General features: G+C 29.5%; 1 protein-coding gene across 1 annotated transcript in view; it reads right to left on the bottom strand.

The window, feature by feature from the left end:
- LOC107439885 (uncharacterized) overlaps positions 1 to 17,297 on the bottom strand; it is a gene marked incomplete in the record, with an annotated part of 56,567 nt that overhangs the window by 20,823 nt on the left and 18,447 nt on the right. Inside the window, 6 exon segments of the mRNA XM_071187573.1 lie at positions 5,235 to 5,353; positions 6,934 to 7,088; positions 11,182 to 11,269; positions 13,425 to 13,454; positions 13,527 to 13,850; positions 16,371 to 16,532. Of these exon segments, the coding sequence (XP_071043674.1) occupies positions 5,235 to 5,353; positions 6,934 to 7,088; positions 11,182 to 11,269; positions 13,425 to 13,454; positions 13,527 to 13,850; positions 16,371 to 16,532 (878 nt within the window).

The following is a 17,297-nucleotide window of genomic DNA, read 5'->3' as shown; positions in this document are numbered from 1 at the left end:
AGAAATATAAAATTTATACGAGTATACCACATATAATTCCTATTATTATTAAAAAGCTTACTTGAAAAAACTTAAAAAGTATACTTTGCGAGAATTAAAGAGTTTTTACTTAAAAAAAGTCCTTAATCGTTTTTTGTTTTACATAACTTTGGTGCTTTTCTGCAGCAATGTTTCGCCATTTTTTAGGGATAACAGGAAGGCTGGTGTCGCCTCTTTTTGTTGTTCTATGTATTCAGTAGCATTTTCGACAGCTTTAAGTTCATCGTCACTGTCTTCATCGTCCTCGCTAGGTTCATTTTCATCATTGATGATATTAACGATCATTTCATGGGATCAAGTTGTTAGATTTTGTTTTCCCGAGTGTTTGGAAGATAAAATTCAGATTTATTTTTCGGTGGTATTTTTAAAAATAAACTAGTATGAAAAAATCCTTAAAATATTTGATAGCTCGGTTAAAGCGGAAACTCGGATAACCGGGGCTCGGATTATCGGGACTCTACTGTATATATATATATACACACACATATATATATATAACGTCATTGCCGAATGGAAGGATTAAAACAGGTCTTAGGTCGGGAAAGAGGGTACAAAATTTATTTATTATTTATTAGACAAGAGCAGTCATGAGAGTGTGTGAAAGTGCACACGAACAGTTGCGCTCCTTGGTTATATGTTAGGGAAAATCTTGCAAAGTAAAATCCGTAAAAAGTCTCAATTTAGGGAAAGAGGGAAATCTTAGTAGTTGTTATTGGTTTATGAAATAGATCGAGCATTTCCCACACAAAGCGAAGGGGAAAGTGTCCTGCTTTTAATTAAATGCATACTTGAGCCAAAAATAGATTTAAGAACAGGATGTGGCTTTTAAAAGTTTGAGAAAGTATTTCGATTAGAATAATTAATTAGGATAACATAAAAAGATTAATAGAAGCTTTTTATGTTACATCCCCCCTCGCCAAAAATGTTTAATTACAATCAAAAAATTTTGAAATTATCCATTTGCAAACTCTTCCCTATGGTAGAAGTACAATTGAAATGAAAAAAAAATCAAATTTGTAATGTTAACAATATATAAAGGTAATATGAATTATAAAACATTTACATATGTACTCATGGTAAAAACAAGCAAAAATCTGTAGTAGCATTATCAGCAAATTTAAGATTTCCATTTTCAACAGTTTTTTTTTTTTCACTATAAGAAGTATTCCTCATTATAACACAATTTAAGTTAACTCTTCAATCAATATGATAAAAATTTATTGACATCTCTTAAAAATGTTGTAAGTAAAACACAAAATACAAAAATCAGTTTTACAGGAAAAATTTCAATCTGAAATTAGATTTGAGTATTGTTTACCTTGTTTGAAAACAACATAATATTCAAAATGACACAGTGGTTGTTTTTCTGAAGACCAAGACTTCAGTATTGTCTTTATTTCAATTTATTTATTATGAACCTTTCATATTTATCACTTTAATATCAAAATATCCACACAAAAACTTTTTTTTTATGTCCGAAATTTACCTTCTGTAACATTTTTTCTTTTCTCTATTTAACATTACCCACGCCATACTGTCACAGATCATAGGGTGAGCCACATTCATACAGCACACAACAGACAACAATTACAGAGAGGGAAACATCCATGCCCCTGAGTGGGATTCGATCCCGCGGCCAATGGCTTCACAGTCAGGCACGCTGACCGCTACGCCACCTGGCCGTTAAACTCCATTTATAGATTCCCTGCATTTTATATCATTCATTAAAAATAAGTTTGTTCTTATATTCCAGTTCTCACATAGTATTCAGATTCAAAACAAGTTTCCTTCGGAATGTGTAGTAAGATTTCCTGGTGTAAGCATATTTAATAGATTTTTCTGTAAAGTATATAAATGTGAAGGGGCAAAACTGTAAATGTGCCACTTCTCTAGGTTTTTAATAGCATAGTTATTTTGACTATACATAAAAAGGAAATATTTGGTGACCGAAGGATTACCACTACGGTTAAATCATATGATACATATGATGGAGGCAACAGAGACTTCCTTTTCTAAATTTATTTCGATAACTGAAAAAGGATTTAAATTCAAGGAGAAACAAGAAAAAAAACCTGAATGTTGATGAAATTAACTTTAAAATTTGCAGAATGATAAAAAAAATTTTGTCAAATCAAAGAGTACTCTCTTTCTCATTAAATTGGAAATAAATTAAAATTTAGACGATTCCCTCTAAAATTAAGAAAATTGTTTTTCAATTTTTTTCCGCGCATGCCCTGTATCAAAGAACAACTTTAATTACTTATATTTTGCACAGTTTTAAACAATTTCTTTTTCAAATTTTAAAACAATTTGTTTGAAAACTATCTTTTTTTTAAAATTTTATTGAATATTTAGAAAGTTATAGCTGAAAAAAGTAATATATATATATATATATATTTTATACTGAGTCAAGCTTTTTGAAATGTGTGTATTTCAATGGTAAATTTTAATCTTTTTTCTCCTCTCAGTGAGGGGGGGGGGGAATCTCAGTGAGTTAAACAGAAATAACTAAATAAACAATAGTGTGTTTTATATACTAGAGTGATATATATATAGAGTGATATACATCTTTTTTTCTGTAAGGAATGAATAATGTAATGTATATAAAATGCAGCTTTCTGACTCATTGTCTTGTTTGGTAATTGAATTTTAATAATAATACAAAATTTATTTTATAATTTATTTCTTGAGTAAAAGATATGCTATAAAAGTCTTTTTCAAGTTTGCAAAAATGTTTAAGATTTTTAAAGTATTTCGAATTTGTAACTGAAATAGTTTGTATTTTACCTGTGGAAAAAGGGGAAAAACATTAATTTGTCAGTTTATTAGAAAAATAATGTACCAAAATTAATATTTATGTTTCGAAAATTGCCTACATAATGTATAAATGTTTTTTTTCTTCAGGAAAATGTGAATTTTGATGAGGAGCTAAATAAAATTGACTGCGCAGCTCATCTGTGAGATGGAAAAAAAACAGAGGATTTGANTACCAAAATTAATATTTATGTGTCGAAAATTGTCTACATAATGTATAAATGTTTTTTTTCTTCAGGAAAATGTGAATTTTGATGAGGAGCTAAATAAAATTGACTGCGCAGCTCATCTGTGAGATGGAAAAAAAACAGAGGATTTGAAGTTTTTCTTACGTTAGATAAGATTATTGTAGATGTAGTCACTTACTCCATTATAGCAATTGACTTTTTGTTTAAGAGTGACTTTGTTTTCAATGTAATGTACAGTAAATCGAGCTCTATGCTCCTCTCGTTTCTTCAGTTTATGCTCTATGAGCTGAGAAAGGTGCTTCTGAAAACACCTTTTTGTAGAGTGAACACATAAGGAATATATGTATAAGAAAACATATACAATAAAATATCTTTTTTTTCTGTAATTTAGTTGTTTTATCCACTAATGCATTCTCAAATTTCTTATTAAAAGTCTAAACCCTTTGCAGTTGTATCATAGCTTTCAGGCAGCAATTCTTTTTTCAAGGATGCTGACTATTCCACTTCGAGAAGACATTTTATAAAGTGGTAAAGAATTAAAAACTAAGACCTGCATAGTTTTGCTGACATGAATGTTACATATATTTAATAATTATCATTGATGACTTAATGTGATTAATGTGTTACACATGCATATAACGTTATATAAAATCAAGTTAAAAATTACCAAATATGCTATTATGTTTTTTTTCTTACAATTAAATTGCGTTCAGTTCATTTGTAAATTACAATTAATCAAATGAGCGATTAAAACGGGGAGAACCTGACATTCTCAGGGTGTTTTACTTTAGCTCCAAAAATTAGGAAATAGTCAGGGCAAGTTGCAATTTTTTCCTATTTTATACACGGAAAATAACCAGTCTTAAAATTGTCGGTAACAGTAGCTAGTTATTGAGAATCGAGTTAAACAATTCTAAATCTATTACAACTATTTCTTGCAAAAATTTTACATTTTAGTTTAACTGAAATGTTCCCATCCTCATTTAATTATATATATACTTTTTTACACAGAAAATCTAATATTTGCTTTTACAAATAAAATAATCAAATTTTTCTGATGAAAAATTTAATAATATCGATAAAATATGGTATTGCTTTTAGTTGTAATTTTCCTGGAAAAGTTGGGGAATTTTTTTCTGAAATTGAGTGGGTACCCTGTTAAAAAGACGTTATGCTTTTGCCAATATGTAAAAATATTTTTCTAAATATATTTTAGCAAACTTTTTTATAAATAAAGTAATAACTAGAAGAATTCCCATCCAAATAAAATGAAGTGTACTTGTAGAAGAATTATCAAAGTTACATTTCCAAGAACTAGTATGGAAATGGTTGAGTACGATTTAACGTACTAATAAAGTCACTTTAACTACTATTTGTATACCTAAATAAAATGAAAAATTATGTAAACTGTTAATAACAAATTTGTTTCAATACAAAAAGTTAAAAAAATCCTTACAATTTTGTACTGAAGTCTGTCACAATGCTTTCGATCTCTAAAGAGATCTCTAAAGATCTTGCAATTATATTCAGCATATTGTTAAATACAGATGGATTACTAGGCTTTCACTTTTTTTATCAACTATCACTGTTTAGTTTTAAAATAAAAAATAAAAACTTATTAATTACCGAGCAAACCATGAATGAAATTTAAAAGAAATGAATGCTGATAAATTATTTCTATCACGCATGCTAAAAATATTTTTCTTTTCATCTTATTTATGATAAGCACTAAAAGATTCAGTGAGTAGTCTGAAAATGATCAATTTAATTCAAATGTGATTTAAAAGACATTCAAGTCAAAAGAATAAATAATGATTGTATGATTAAAATATATTCACTGAAGTGATGCTATTTATGAATAAAAAATTAGTGAAATTCACACAAATTCAAGTTAAAAGGACCCAATTCAAATAATACTTAAAATCACTCAAACACGAGTGAAAATCCCTAAAGTTTGAGTGAAAACGATCCACTCAAGTAATACTGAAAATCGCTCAAACACGAGTTAAAATCACTCAAGTTTGAGTGAAATTTTTTTCATTCAAACATGAGCTATTTCCATATAACTCTTTCACTTGAGTGATTTTAACTCAAGAAGAGAAGGCCGCTTTTTTCCAGATGAAAGAGTTAAATAGCACTCAAGTTGAGTTATTTTCACTAGTTCATTTTAAGTGAGTATAATTAGGTGAGTACCTTTGCTGGAGTTGCTACTTTAATTCCATCTTGGTTTTCATCTTGTTCAATTTCTCTCAGGCTCAATGTTTGGTTAAGATAGTTAAGAACTTCAACTTCTCCTTGTCTCGATCCTCCCACTAACGCAAAAATAACAAAAGAAATTTTTAATGGAATTTCTTTTCAGCTATCTGTGATGCCACAGCATATTTCTTAGCTTTTTTTAAATTTCTTCATTTTTCAAAGCTTTATTACTTATTTTTTTAATAATTCTTGATCGAATTGTAATTAAATTAAATCAATTAGTTAATTTTTATTAATATTTATAAAAGGCAAACATAAAATATTTTCATTCTTTTCTTATCGATCAATGTAACGGCTAACTTTTTATTTCAATAGTAATGTAAGACTCATTCATTCACTGTCATGACTCATCGAAAACAAAAATCTATTTATAACTCTTTACTTCTTGCCACAAATATGTTTCAGTTATATGTTTATACTAATTCTCACAGTCTTGTTGACGATCACCAAAATATTTTTAAATCTAATATTGATTATTGGGGGTTGGCTTTATTTTTGGCGAAGTATCACTTTCACCAACCTCGGATCTCTTCCCATGTTCCTAACTGTCCGTAGGGAACAATTCATTCGCTTTCAATTTATAATTTTTGGCGACTGGGGATGCTCTTTTGGGCCTCCTAGTCCCAGCCGTTGAATATTAATTATAACAGAAACTCTCGATATGAAGACGGATTTTTCTCGATCCTATTAAGGGTTTTTCTTTCCTTTTATATTCTGAATTATGGCCATTTTTCATACTCATTAAATCAATTTTTCTTAAACGATTATATTCATTTTGTCTGAGATAATTATCATTATGTTGCATCCAAAATAAGATGTATATGTAACGGCCAAAAGTCAATGATGATACTTGAACTATAATAAAAACGATCCCCGCCATTATGCCCGCCACTACTATCATAACTCAGATTTATTGTAAAATTCAAAGTTGAATTTTTTTTTATGTCATAACAAAAAACATGTTATTTATCTATTTATGTATTTATCTTTTGTGAACAGACAGACGAAAATTAAAAATCGATAAATAAGAAATATTTTTTAACAATCGTAACTACTTGTTAAATATTTATTTTCTTAAGATGATTGTTTTTTTTTTTTTTCATTAATNGTAATTTATTGGTGCTTCCATTTTGTCCAATCCCTGTCTATATATATATATATATTTATTTATTTATTTATTTATTTATTTATTTATTTACTGTCCCCGGCGCTAAATTATTAGATTCACTGTAGTGTTAATTGCATGTTTTGCACGAATTTATATGCAATACTTTTATATTTAAACAAACATGTAATGGGTCTTAATTCAAGAGATTTTTCATATACTTCCTATTCGTATTTATTTTTAACGTATTGCATTACAATGTGAACCAATTTATACACGAACATTAGCAAGTATTAACCGGTTTCAGCCGCATAAAAACAATAAGGCTGTATAGTATCACCTGATAATTAAGATGTCACATAAAATCTTATAGTGCGTCTAATAATTTGGCCAGGGACTATATATATATATATATATGAGGTCTCTAATATGCATACTTGACTTAATTCTCTAATATGTGTGCTTTGAAAATTGTTAAATAGTAAATTGATCTAATCTAATTAATAAAGCTTCCCCTGTTTCAATTCTTACTTTTTTTGAAATATCTGGCATAGCATGGAGCACATCCTGCAATTCCTGTGTTATTTGATATAATGTGCAATCCTCTACTCTGCATAGGATTGAGATTTGAATAAGCATCTATTGAACTTCCTTTTGGTCGAATATCTAAATCATTTGATAAAATTCTAAAGGAAAAAAATAATTATATGTATTTTTATGCCTGGGTTTCTGAAAGCATTATTCTGAATTAATATTTTGCCAAAAAATTAAGTGAAATATAAATTAATATTTAAAAAGGAGTAATAAAAAAAGTGATTATTGAAGTCAGTGATTAGTAATAAAATGACAGTTGATTTTCTGTAGTTGCTATTTCTATTGACACTTGGATCAACCATTGGCGTTGTGAATTAAATGAATTTCATTTGACACCACTAAGGTGAAAGTGAGGGACAGCATCTCCAATTTAAACTTAGATCTGAAAGAGAAGGAAATTTTCTCTAGATCCGTCTGGAACTGCTCAGCAACCGACCATGTAACTTTCAAATCAAAAGATTTTACTTGCACGTATATCGTATGTATTTGGTAGGTCTTAGCGGCTGTTGAAGGTCGACCCCTCAGAACCGACGCTCTAACCACTGAGCCATCACGACCCTTTGATTTTATAAGGCGCCATTTTCTTAAACATAATTCTTCAATAATAATTTTTTTCAGATATTAATGTGTGACCTCTAATATGTATTGTTTATTAGGGTAACACGAAGTAACTTGGACTAAGTTTAAGTGTTATACATACTTATTTCAGAATACCTTAGTCACTAAAATTCTTCAGAAACCAAAAGTGGATCTTCCAACATTACTCTGTTCCACACCACAGAGCAAAAAGCACTCAAAACTATTTTCTGATTTTCTTCCAGCACAAATTTATTCACTTTATTTACCAGACTTGAATGTTTCGCAATTAATCGAATTAAGTTAAAGTTTCGTACTTGCAAATAATTTTCCTCACACTCAAAAGCAAATATAACTATTCATTAGAAAAATTCACTAGTTTTCAAAGTAACCCCTTTCACAAATTAAAAGAAGCACAACTAATAAGCAATTATGCAACTAAAAATTCAAGAAAACATAATAATATTTTTTTTAATTCCCAACTACACTGAAAAAAAATTGGGAAATCTAGAACCAGTATTTGGTGCAAAGTTTTTCATTATCCCAAAATTTAGTTAAATAAAATATTTTATTTGAGCTATACCATAAAATGTGAAGTATGATCGAGAAATACTTCCATGGTGCAACTAACTGCCCCAAAATTTGGTTAAAGACACAAAACTTTGACAGTGACTGAACGATATTTGTTTACGGCTACATGTTTTCGGTGCATCGGGACGACTAACGTATTTGTGTCAAGTTTATACTTATTTAGATAGGTAAATGGCCTATTTTTCATTTCTTTCATGTTACCTTATTAAATTTAGTTGGTTGTATAAAATGGTTAGAGGTCATAAAATAACTTTACTATTTACAACTCGGTCTCGGTGTATCGGGACGACTAATGCAATTTGTTTCAACTATCAACTTATTTAGGTAGGTAAATGTTTTATTTGCATTGATTAAAGTTCATTTCTTTTAACTTTCTTTTACAAATTTTGCTAGCGGTATAAAATGTTTAGATATGTGTCATAAAATAACCTATTTACAGTAAATAGCTTTGTTACAGTAAATAGCTACCTTAGCCTGCATTTGAATGCTTTAAAAATACTTAATAATGGTGTAACATTTCTTTGATTTTTAGAAGAAACAAGAAAAAAGTATGAAAATAGGTGTTCTTCAAAACACCTACTTTAGGTGCAACCTTCAACTGATATTTGGAGCTAGTGAAAATACCTAAATATGATAAAATTCACCTCGATTTTATGTAGCCAGCAAATAATTTTCGGTGCAACGTGGTTTACGAATTTTGAGTGGTTTGCCGTCCTAAATTGCGATTTTTCTTTGTATAAACACTGATCATTCTTCTAAAGGACTTCAATTTTTGTCAAATTCAGACTAGCTTAAAAAGTCATTCAAAAAGCTCGTGTATATTATTTTTTGTGATATTAGTAATTTATTTATCATTACAATGCAGCAATTTTAATCAAAAGAAAAACCTATGATGGGGAACTTCGTAAAAGCAAACGTAGAGCGAAATTTAAGATACTTACAGTGGTTCAAATGGTAAAATACTTATACAACTTATACAACTGCATCAACAAGACTATGTGTGCACACTTTTTTATAAATGCCAGGATTACAAAACTTTGATTCATATTTCTTTTTTATGATTTAGTATGAGAGTAATACAATAAAGCCCCCTCTCTCATTTATACGTCTTTTTCATATACACATCCTTTCTTTGCATTTCCATTTTATTCTTAAACCATGCAATGTTAAAATAATTCATTTCGGCGACGAAAAAAAATATTAATCTTTGGTTATACGTCGGTTTTTACCGTTGCCGTCTTTTATCACAAATAAACACATAAATGTTTAGCCTGGATTCAAGAAACTTGAATTGAATTTCCAATTATAATCTACATTTTCTCACCTAAATTTCGAACTATATAGAAAGATTTAAATACATTTAGGGGAGAGTCGGGTACCCCCGCCCACTGTCAATTTCATATGTATAGAATATTTTTTCAAGTCAATGGACCATCGGACATTAATTGTTATATTAAAACGAGATTATTTTCAAAATTTCAAGTATTTATGCAGCTGTTAACATGGTAAACAATAGTTTTGAAAATATGCTGAATACAGTAGTCGTGAAATTAAGAAAAATTGGTTGAATGTTTCGATTAAACTTCATTTTAATACTAAAGAAATAATTTTTTCTATACATACAGCATTAAAGTATGTAGTCTTAAGTTTAATTGGCACAAGGAAAGAAGTCTATATGTGAAAAATTGTTCGAGTAATTACAAATTTACAAAAAAATTGGATTTCGGGTAGCCCCGCTCACATGAATGTGGGGTATCACCGCCCAATTTTATTTCGTCGATAAATGTACGGTTGCAAAGATTATTATTTTATTGCTTCAAATTTGAATGTTATATGCATTTTTAACAACAAATATTGTTGCTATTAAATGATTGTTATTAAATGATAGAATTCACTAAAAGTATATAAATATGTAATAAATAAAATAATTTTGTGATAAAAATGATAAACGAGGTTTATCTATTGTCAATAAATTGGTCATTTTCATTTACACCTGAAAAAACAGTAAAAAAACACAATTTTTGTAACTGGGCGGGGCTACCCGACACATTTTGAAAAGACCTGAAAAACATGTTTTTTTAAATTTCTATTTTTTTAAGTTAAACTACTCTTTTTTTGGTTTATTCTTTTTGCATTATTTAATTAGATGATAAAACAATAGAAACATGCAAAAATATTGATTATTACTCAATATTATACAGAAATATAAGCAATACTCCTTAAGTGGGCGGGGCTACCCGGCTCTCCCCTATGTACTCAAAATTTAAATAAAAGTTTTTTTCTTCACTTTTGTGACATATTTTTTGTTTACCATTTCAGTTACAACTAAACTGGTGTAAGATATGAAGAGAAATTGCAGACTCGGTCGATTATCTTGAGAACTACTGAACTGATTTTATATTGATAAAATATTGATAAAATACATAACAAAAAACCATGCAACAATTGTAATACACACGTATGATCGTGCGTAACACTGGATATGAAGCTGCGGCTCCAGAATAAACCAAAAATAAAAAATGGATTAATAGGGTCCCCTCTTACAGATAAACAGGCCTTGCAGCGTGATTTCATACTTGAAATAAAGCAGTGTATCATTTCCTGTGGCAATTGGCCTGAATTGTTCTGTTGCAATTTCATACCTTCCGACTCCAACGAGAGATAATCGACCAAGTCTACAAAATCTCTTCATTTGTTACACCAGTGTACATCACATATATAGGTCAGGTATATCACGTATACAAAAAACAATATTATTATTGTTGTTAAGTACTGACATTAAGTATTGATATTAAGTAATATTGATATTAAGTTATATTAAGTTATCTAATGTAATTATACGTCAGTTTCCTGAAAAACGCATTAACGGTGTTTAATTGTATAATAATGACTCTCTAATGCTACGCTAATTTGTAATGAACTTAAAATGTAACAACATGCATGTTCATAATATAGAAGACAGGTGGTGAGTAATTTAAATTTAGTTTATCGCATACAATTTTTTAGGATGAAACATACCCTAAGAGTTCAATTTGCAGCCTTTTTTGTTCTTCGTTAGGTTGCCAATCCAGAACAGCAAAAATATCAGTTGGTGTCTCGCATTTTTCTATAAAAAAAGAATATGATTACGAATCATTAACCTGTATCATAAAATCTCAAAATCATGTAGTTGTTGCCATCTTCAAAAATGCCAACAATAAAATGATAAATTCTTTGAAATCCTACTTTAAGTTGGGGAAATTAGTAAAGAAGAAAATTTTATTCAGTACATGTCTTACTTCATTTTAACTCCACAATATATTAAACAATATTAAAGCTCTATTTAAGCAATTGTATTGTGAAAAAAAAGTTCCCTTTTTTCTACATAAAATTAGTTTTAAACCAGTTTTTTGTTTCAAGGAATTTAACAAAATATTCAAGTTTAGTAAATGTCACATACATTTCAATTTTTATTTGATTTTTTATTTTGCTTACTTAATTTTTTATACTATGCTTTTCTTTAAAGTCTGGAATAAAATTCTCTTACATGAATTAAAGCAGTATTTCTTAATATAATTTAATAATATATTATATAATATAATTTAAGTACACGAATATATAATTTAAAAAGGAATTTTGTTATGACGAGCGCATTTCAAAACTAACACTTGAAACATTAACAACAATCATCATCATCAATGGCTTAACAGCCCAGGATGGGTCTTGGCCTTCTCAATAAGTTTTTTCCAGACTAACCTCTTCCTTGCCAGCGTTTTCCAGTTTTTAAGAGCAAAAGGTATTTTTGTAGGCAATCTATATATCTTGTGCCAACTGTTGTGTGATTGAAAACGCTTTTTGTAGCTTCAGTCTTGTTAATATTATCAGAGCTCTAAATTTGTTCTTCTAAGCCTCTAAAACTCAAAGGTACAAAACCTCATGTGTACAATTAATAAAATGCCCAAACAAAATCTGCTCAAAGTCTAATCGCTTCAGTAGAATTTCCAAAGACACTCTCCTCCAACTCATTTCAGTAAGAAAAGATGCGACACTTTATACTACTCTAGCAAATTAAATAGATTTTCCCTGCACTCGAAAGAGAGAATTTAGGACATCCTTCTACCAAAAATAGTATCGTTGGATGACAACTCCTGATCAAAGAAACTCGTAGACAAGAAATCTCTTCTTTCTCAGATATCCTTTTGAAAAAAGAATAGAAGAAAGGTATTTTCATGACAGCTGTCAAACCCATCAAAAATTTCATTAGAATCATTTTTGGTCTAATTATAATCAATAAGAAATGTTTCTGAATTATTGGTTTCAAAATCTAGTAATATTTATTTATATTTATAACCGTCGTCGAACAGCTGACCCATTTTTTTGGTTTTACGACTACTTATGCACAAGTCCGTAGCCATGCGATTTTGAACTTACTCCAGAAGACAAGTAAACTCCTGGATCAAGTATTAGGAGAAATTTTTGTATTTGTGGAGGACTTTTTGATGGAACTAACCCGCATTTGCGTTATATGGAGGGGAAGACCACGAGAGCCTCCCACGGGTAGCCTGACTGCAAGGGGACTCTAACCCATGATCCGTCTACCACTGAGGATATTTTACCTCAGGTTCACCTTATTGGAAGGTGAGCGCTCTATCTCCTTCATCATAACGAATTTATTGTGCATATTTGTACAAAATTACATTCCCTGGCCAAATTGTTAGACGCACTATAAGATTCTATGTAAAATCTTAATTATCAGGTCATACTATACAGCTTTATTGTTTTTAAGCGACTGAAATCAGTTTTCAATTGTTTACCTTCGTGTATCAATTGGTAAAATTAGACAATATATAATATAAATTCGACGATTGAATAAAATAAACTATATATTCCATAAATATAAAATAGATATTATATCAGGTATTATATTAGTATATTATAATAATTAGACCGAATTATTATACTCACTGTCTTGTTTTATTAATTGCATGCTTTACGCTAGTTTATACGCAGTACTTTTATATTTAAACAAACATGTAATGGGTTTTTATTCGGGAGTTTTTTTATAAACTTCCTATCCGTATTTATTTTTAACGTATTGCATTGCAATATTAACCAATTGATACACAAACGTAAAAAAAGTATAAACCGGTTTCATTCGCGTAAAGATAATAAAGCTGTATAGTATGACCTGATAATTAAGATTTTACATCAAGTGCGTCAAATAATTTGGCCAGGGACTGTAATATTTAAAAATGTTATAATAAATCTTCTTGCATACTTACCAGCAACTCTGCCGCACAAGTTTGGTTCATCTGAAGAAAAAACAAAACTTTAGTTTTGAATCATTATTAATTGTTTCAAAATAATTTAAAAGGCTTACGTACCAGCATTTTCATTGAATATTTCTGTTGATCCCTGGATGTTTGATAATATTTCATTAATTTCACTCACAAGATCATCAGTTTGTGAATTTTTCGGCAAATTCGTATAAAACTTCAAATAATTCAATGTTTCTTCCCCTAAGGTAGTGAAAGTACGAAATCTTTCAGATCTCCTGCACCATTGATCGTCTGTCTTCATATCAGCTTTTGATGATGTTGTTTCGTCCAAAAGTCCAGTAGGTCCATAATACATTCGAAGAATTTCACTTAATCTTATCTGTCTAAAATAATTTTGATTTTCTTCTATCTTTTTACCAATAATCAAACCTGTTAAGCAAGCATAATAGTGTTAATGCATTAAAAGAAAAATTTTAAAAAATTGAAGAACGTTAAACCTTAGCAATAACCTGATTCAATCCTTGCAATGGTCTCATCTAAATTCCTAAATGGTGGCAACTATATGAAGCTCTACAAGGAACTTTCCTACCATAACAGAACACATTTTTCTATACTGATTGACGCATCTAACCAAATAATTCTCGCATAACCGTCTGATTCATCGATCGTTAAGACACAATTCCCATTAGATTGAAGCAGGACTGGTCATATTTGACTGTAATCTGTCGGTCCTATACAATGTGCAGAAGAACTGAAAATGCTTGTGTTTTCAGTCTGTTTTTGCTGCCACAATTAGAGTAGGAGTGAATTACACTGGATAGGTCTCTTTTACACACAAAACACTACAACGTTCGATAACAAAATTCAAATTATTTTCATATTTTTTCAGTCATAATGTTACAATAATTTTGAATTTTTAAAATAAACTGTTTCAAAGTTATTTAACACTCTACTTAAAAGTTCATAGCAAATACGTATCTGTCTTTGTACTGTATGGTACACTTTTCTATTTTTAATGTAACGATGAGCCTTGTTCATCTTTGCATCGTTATCTATATCATTAGAAAGAGCTTTTGAGATAAGCACTGTATAAAAAATATATAGTACACTTTACATATTGTAGTACATATATAGTACACTTTATATAGTATACTTTCGTATTTTTAATGAAACGATGAGCCTTGTTCATCCTTGCATAGTTATCTCTATCATTAGAAAAAGCGTTTAAGATGAGTAATGTATAATAACGTTTTTTTAATTTGTCTGTATAAGAAATTATGACTGATAAAAAGATTTAAATACCAAAGCCCACTGCCTATATCTCCATGTTTTGTGGATGTCAGATTTCAGAGAAAACATAGCTTGTAGATATGTCATCCTGATCAAATTTATTAATAAGCAAAAATATCAACAATTGAATTGATAATTCAATTGAATAATTATATGCTGAGTAATTTTCTTTGTATATTCATAAGCGTATACATATTTGTGTAATTTCAATGGATGGTCCAATAAATTAGACAGTGGTTACTCATTATTAGTTTGATACATTTAAAAATTTCATGTCAGTCGTTATTTTTATCTTATAACTACTATATAACTCTCTCACTGATTCAATTTGCACTAAATTAAGGTGTTGCTTGAACATAAATTGTTTCATCAAAATATTGCAGATGCAATTAGATTTTAAATTCGTATCTTAATGTTTTACAGTTTTCACTTAATTCTGCAGTATTCTGTTGAAGAATCCTGTGAAATTATTATCGAATTAAAATTATTTCTACTCGACTTCCATATAAACATGGGTAAAATTTCACATAAACGGATACTATATTTTTTGATTTAATTCTGAATTGCTATATTCCTTGATGATGCATATTCCTGAAATTAAACATATTTTTTCTTCAAAAAATTTTAAGCTGTTTAAAATTTCTTCGCACTCTTTTTTCCCCATAAATTGCGAATTTCCTACTATGAAAGTTGATAATACGAAGTTGATGGTTAAGCTTAAACTAAAAAGAACTTATTTCCATACAAATATCTGTAATTTTCAGATGAGAACTACTTAATAAAAAATTGGTATAGTAAAAGTTAAATTATGAATTCATTGGTCAGTAAGAATTTTCAATAAAATAGCAATCTGATTAGATGTGAATCATATCAAAAAGGGAGAAAAATTTTAAAAAAAAGTTTTTTAATTTGTTTATACTGTTGTTAAAGAACTTTACAGAAGGCGTCAAAAAACTTTTTACTTACAGAGTGCACTATGAGCTAAAGAGGTTGGGAATCTATAAACTAGATACTAAGTTAAAACCTACGTGTCAAATACACTGCTGACTAAGTGAACCAATTTTATTTATTTTTTATGGCGTCACTTTATTGATGTCATATTTCGAATTTATTTTTTAATAAACTTTTGTTAAGGAACTTTCATATTGGGAGGGAAAAAAATATTTGACTTACAGAGTGGACTGTAAGCTAAAAATTTTGAGAAACGTAAGCTAGATACTAAGTTAAAACCTACGTGTCAAATACACTGTTGACTAAATGAACTAATTTTATTTATTTTTTATGGCATCACTTTATTGATGTCACAATTCGAATTTAATTTTTAAACTTTCGAGCTAAAAAGGTTGATAAACGATAAGCTGGATAGTAAGTTAAAACCTACGTGCCAAATACACTGTTGACTAAATGAACCAATTTTATTTATTTTTTATGGCATCACTTTATTGATGTCATAATTCGAATTTAATTTTTAAACTTTCGAGCTAAAAAGGTTGAGAAACGATAAGCTAGATACTAAGTCAAAACCTATGTGTCAAATACACTGTTGACTAAATGATCCAATTTTATTTATTTTTTATGGCATCACTTTATCGATGTCATAATTCGAATTTATTTTTAATAAACAATTTTATTCTTAATATAAATAGTATTATGCCTTACCATCAATGGCGCCCCTGAGAAGGGAGTTTGAAATAAGGCGCCTGTTGTTGTCTTCTAACAAATATTCCACAGTACACGATGCCTCAGTCCAATCTCCATTTGGCATGAAAGACACCTCACTTTTTTTACGATTTGGATCTTTTATATAAAGAGTTATCAAATCTAAAAATAAAATATTACATACATAAATTCTCAGAAATATTAATAAAAATTTACACAAATTTAGCGAAAAATTTAAATGACTCTTACATCAAAAACAGGATGATATCTATAGATTTAGTGCTGTCGAAAAAAGTGTTATTTTTTACACACTATAGTGTCGTGCTGAAAACTTTTTATCGTGTGCTTAAAACTCCATATACGGCAACTAATTTAAAAACTCATAAGTTTGAAGGTTTAATAGAGTGCAGTTTATTTAATCTTTTTCTTACGGCTCCTGAAAGCACTTGCTATTCTGAATCATCATTTATACCAGCCGTAAGCAAAAGGTTAATGAAAAGGCATTTTTTCAGAAGATTGAGCTTTTCAAGGATGAATTCAAACTAGATTTGACAAAGCAGAAGTTTAACCTTTTGCTTACGGCTCCTGAAAGCACCTGCTATTCTGAATCGTCAGTTGTCCCAGCCATAAGCAAAAGGATAATGAAAAGGCATTTTTTCAGAAGATTGAGCTTTTCAAGGATGAATTCAAATTAGCTTTGACAGAGCAGAAGTTTAACCTTTTGCTTATGGCTCCTGAAAGCACCTGCTATTCTGAATCATCAGTTGTCCCAGCCGCAAGCAAAAGGTTAATGAAAAGGCATTTTTTCAGAAGATTGAGCTTTTCAAGGATGAATTCAAACCAGTGGCGTAGTGAGGGGTGGGCAATGGGGGTCATCATGCCCCGGGCGCTACTCACAAAGGGGCGCCAAATGGTCCGCTTTTTATG

The sequence above is a fragment of the Parasteatoda tepidariorum genome, chromosome X1 (genome assembly GCF_043381705.1).
Source record: "Parasteatoda tepidariorum isolate YZ-2023 chromosome X1, CAS_Ptep_4.0, whole genome shotgun sequence".
NCBI classification, from domain to species: Eukaryota; Metazoa; Arthropoda; class Arachnida; order Araneae; family Theridiidae; genus Parasteatoda; species Parasteatoda tepidariorum.
The sequence above is the reverse complement of the archived record's forward strand: the minus strand, read 5'-3'. Positions and strand labels throughout refer to the sequence as shown.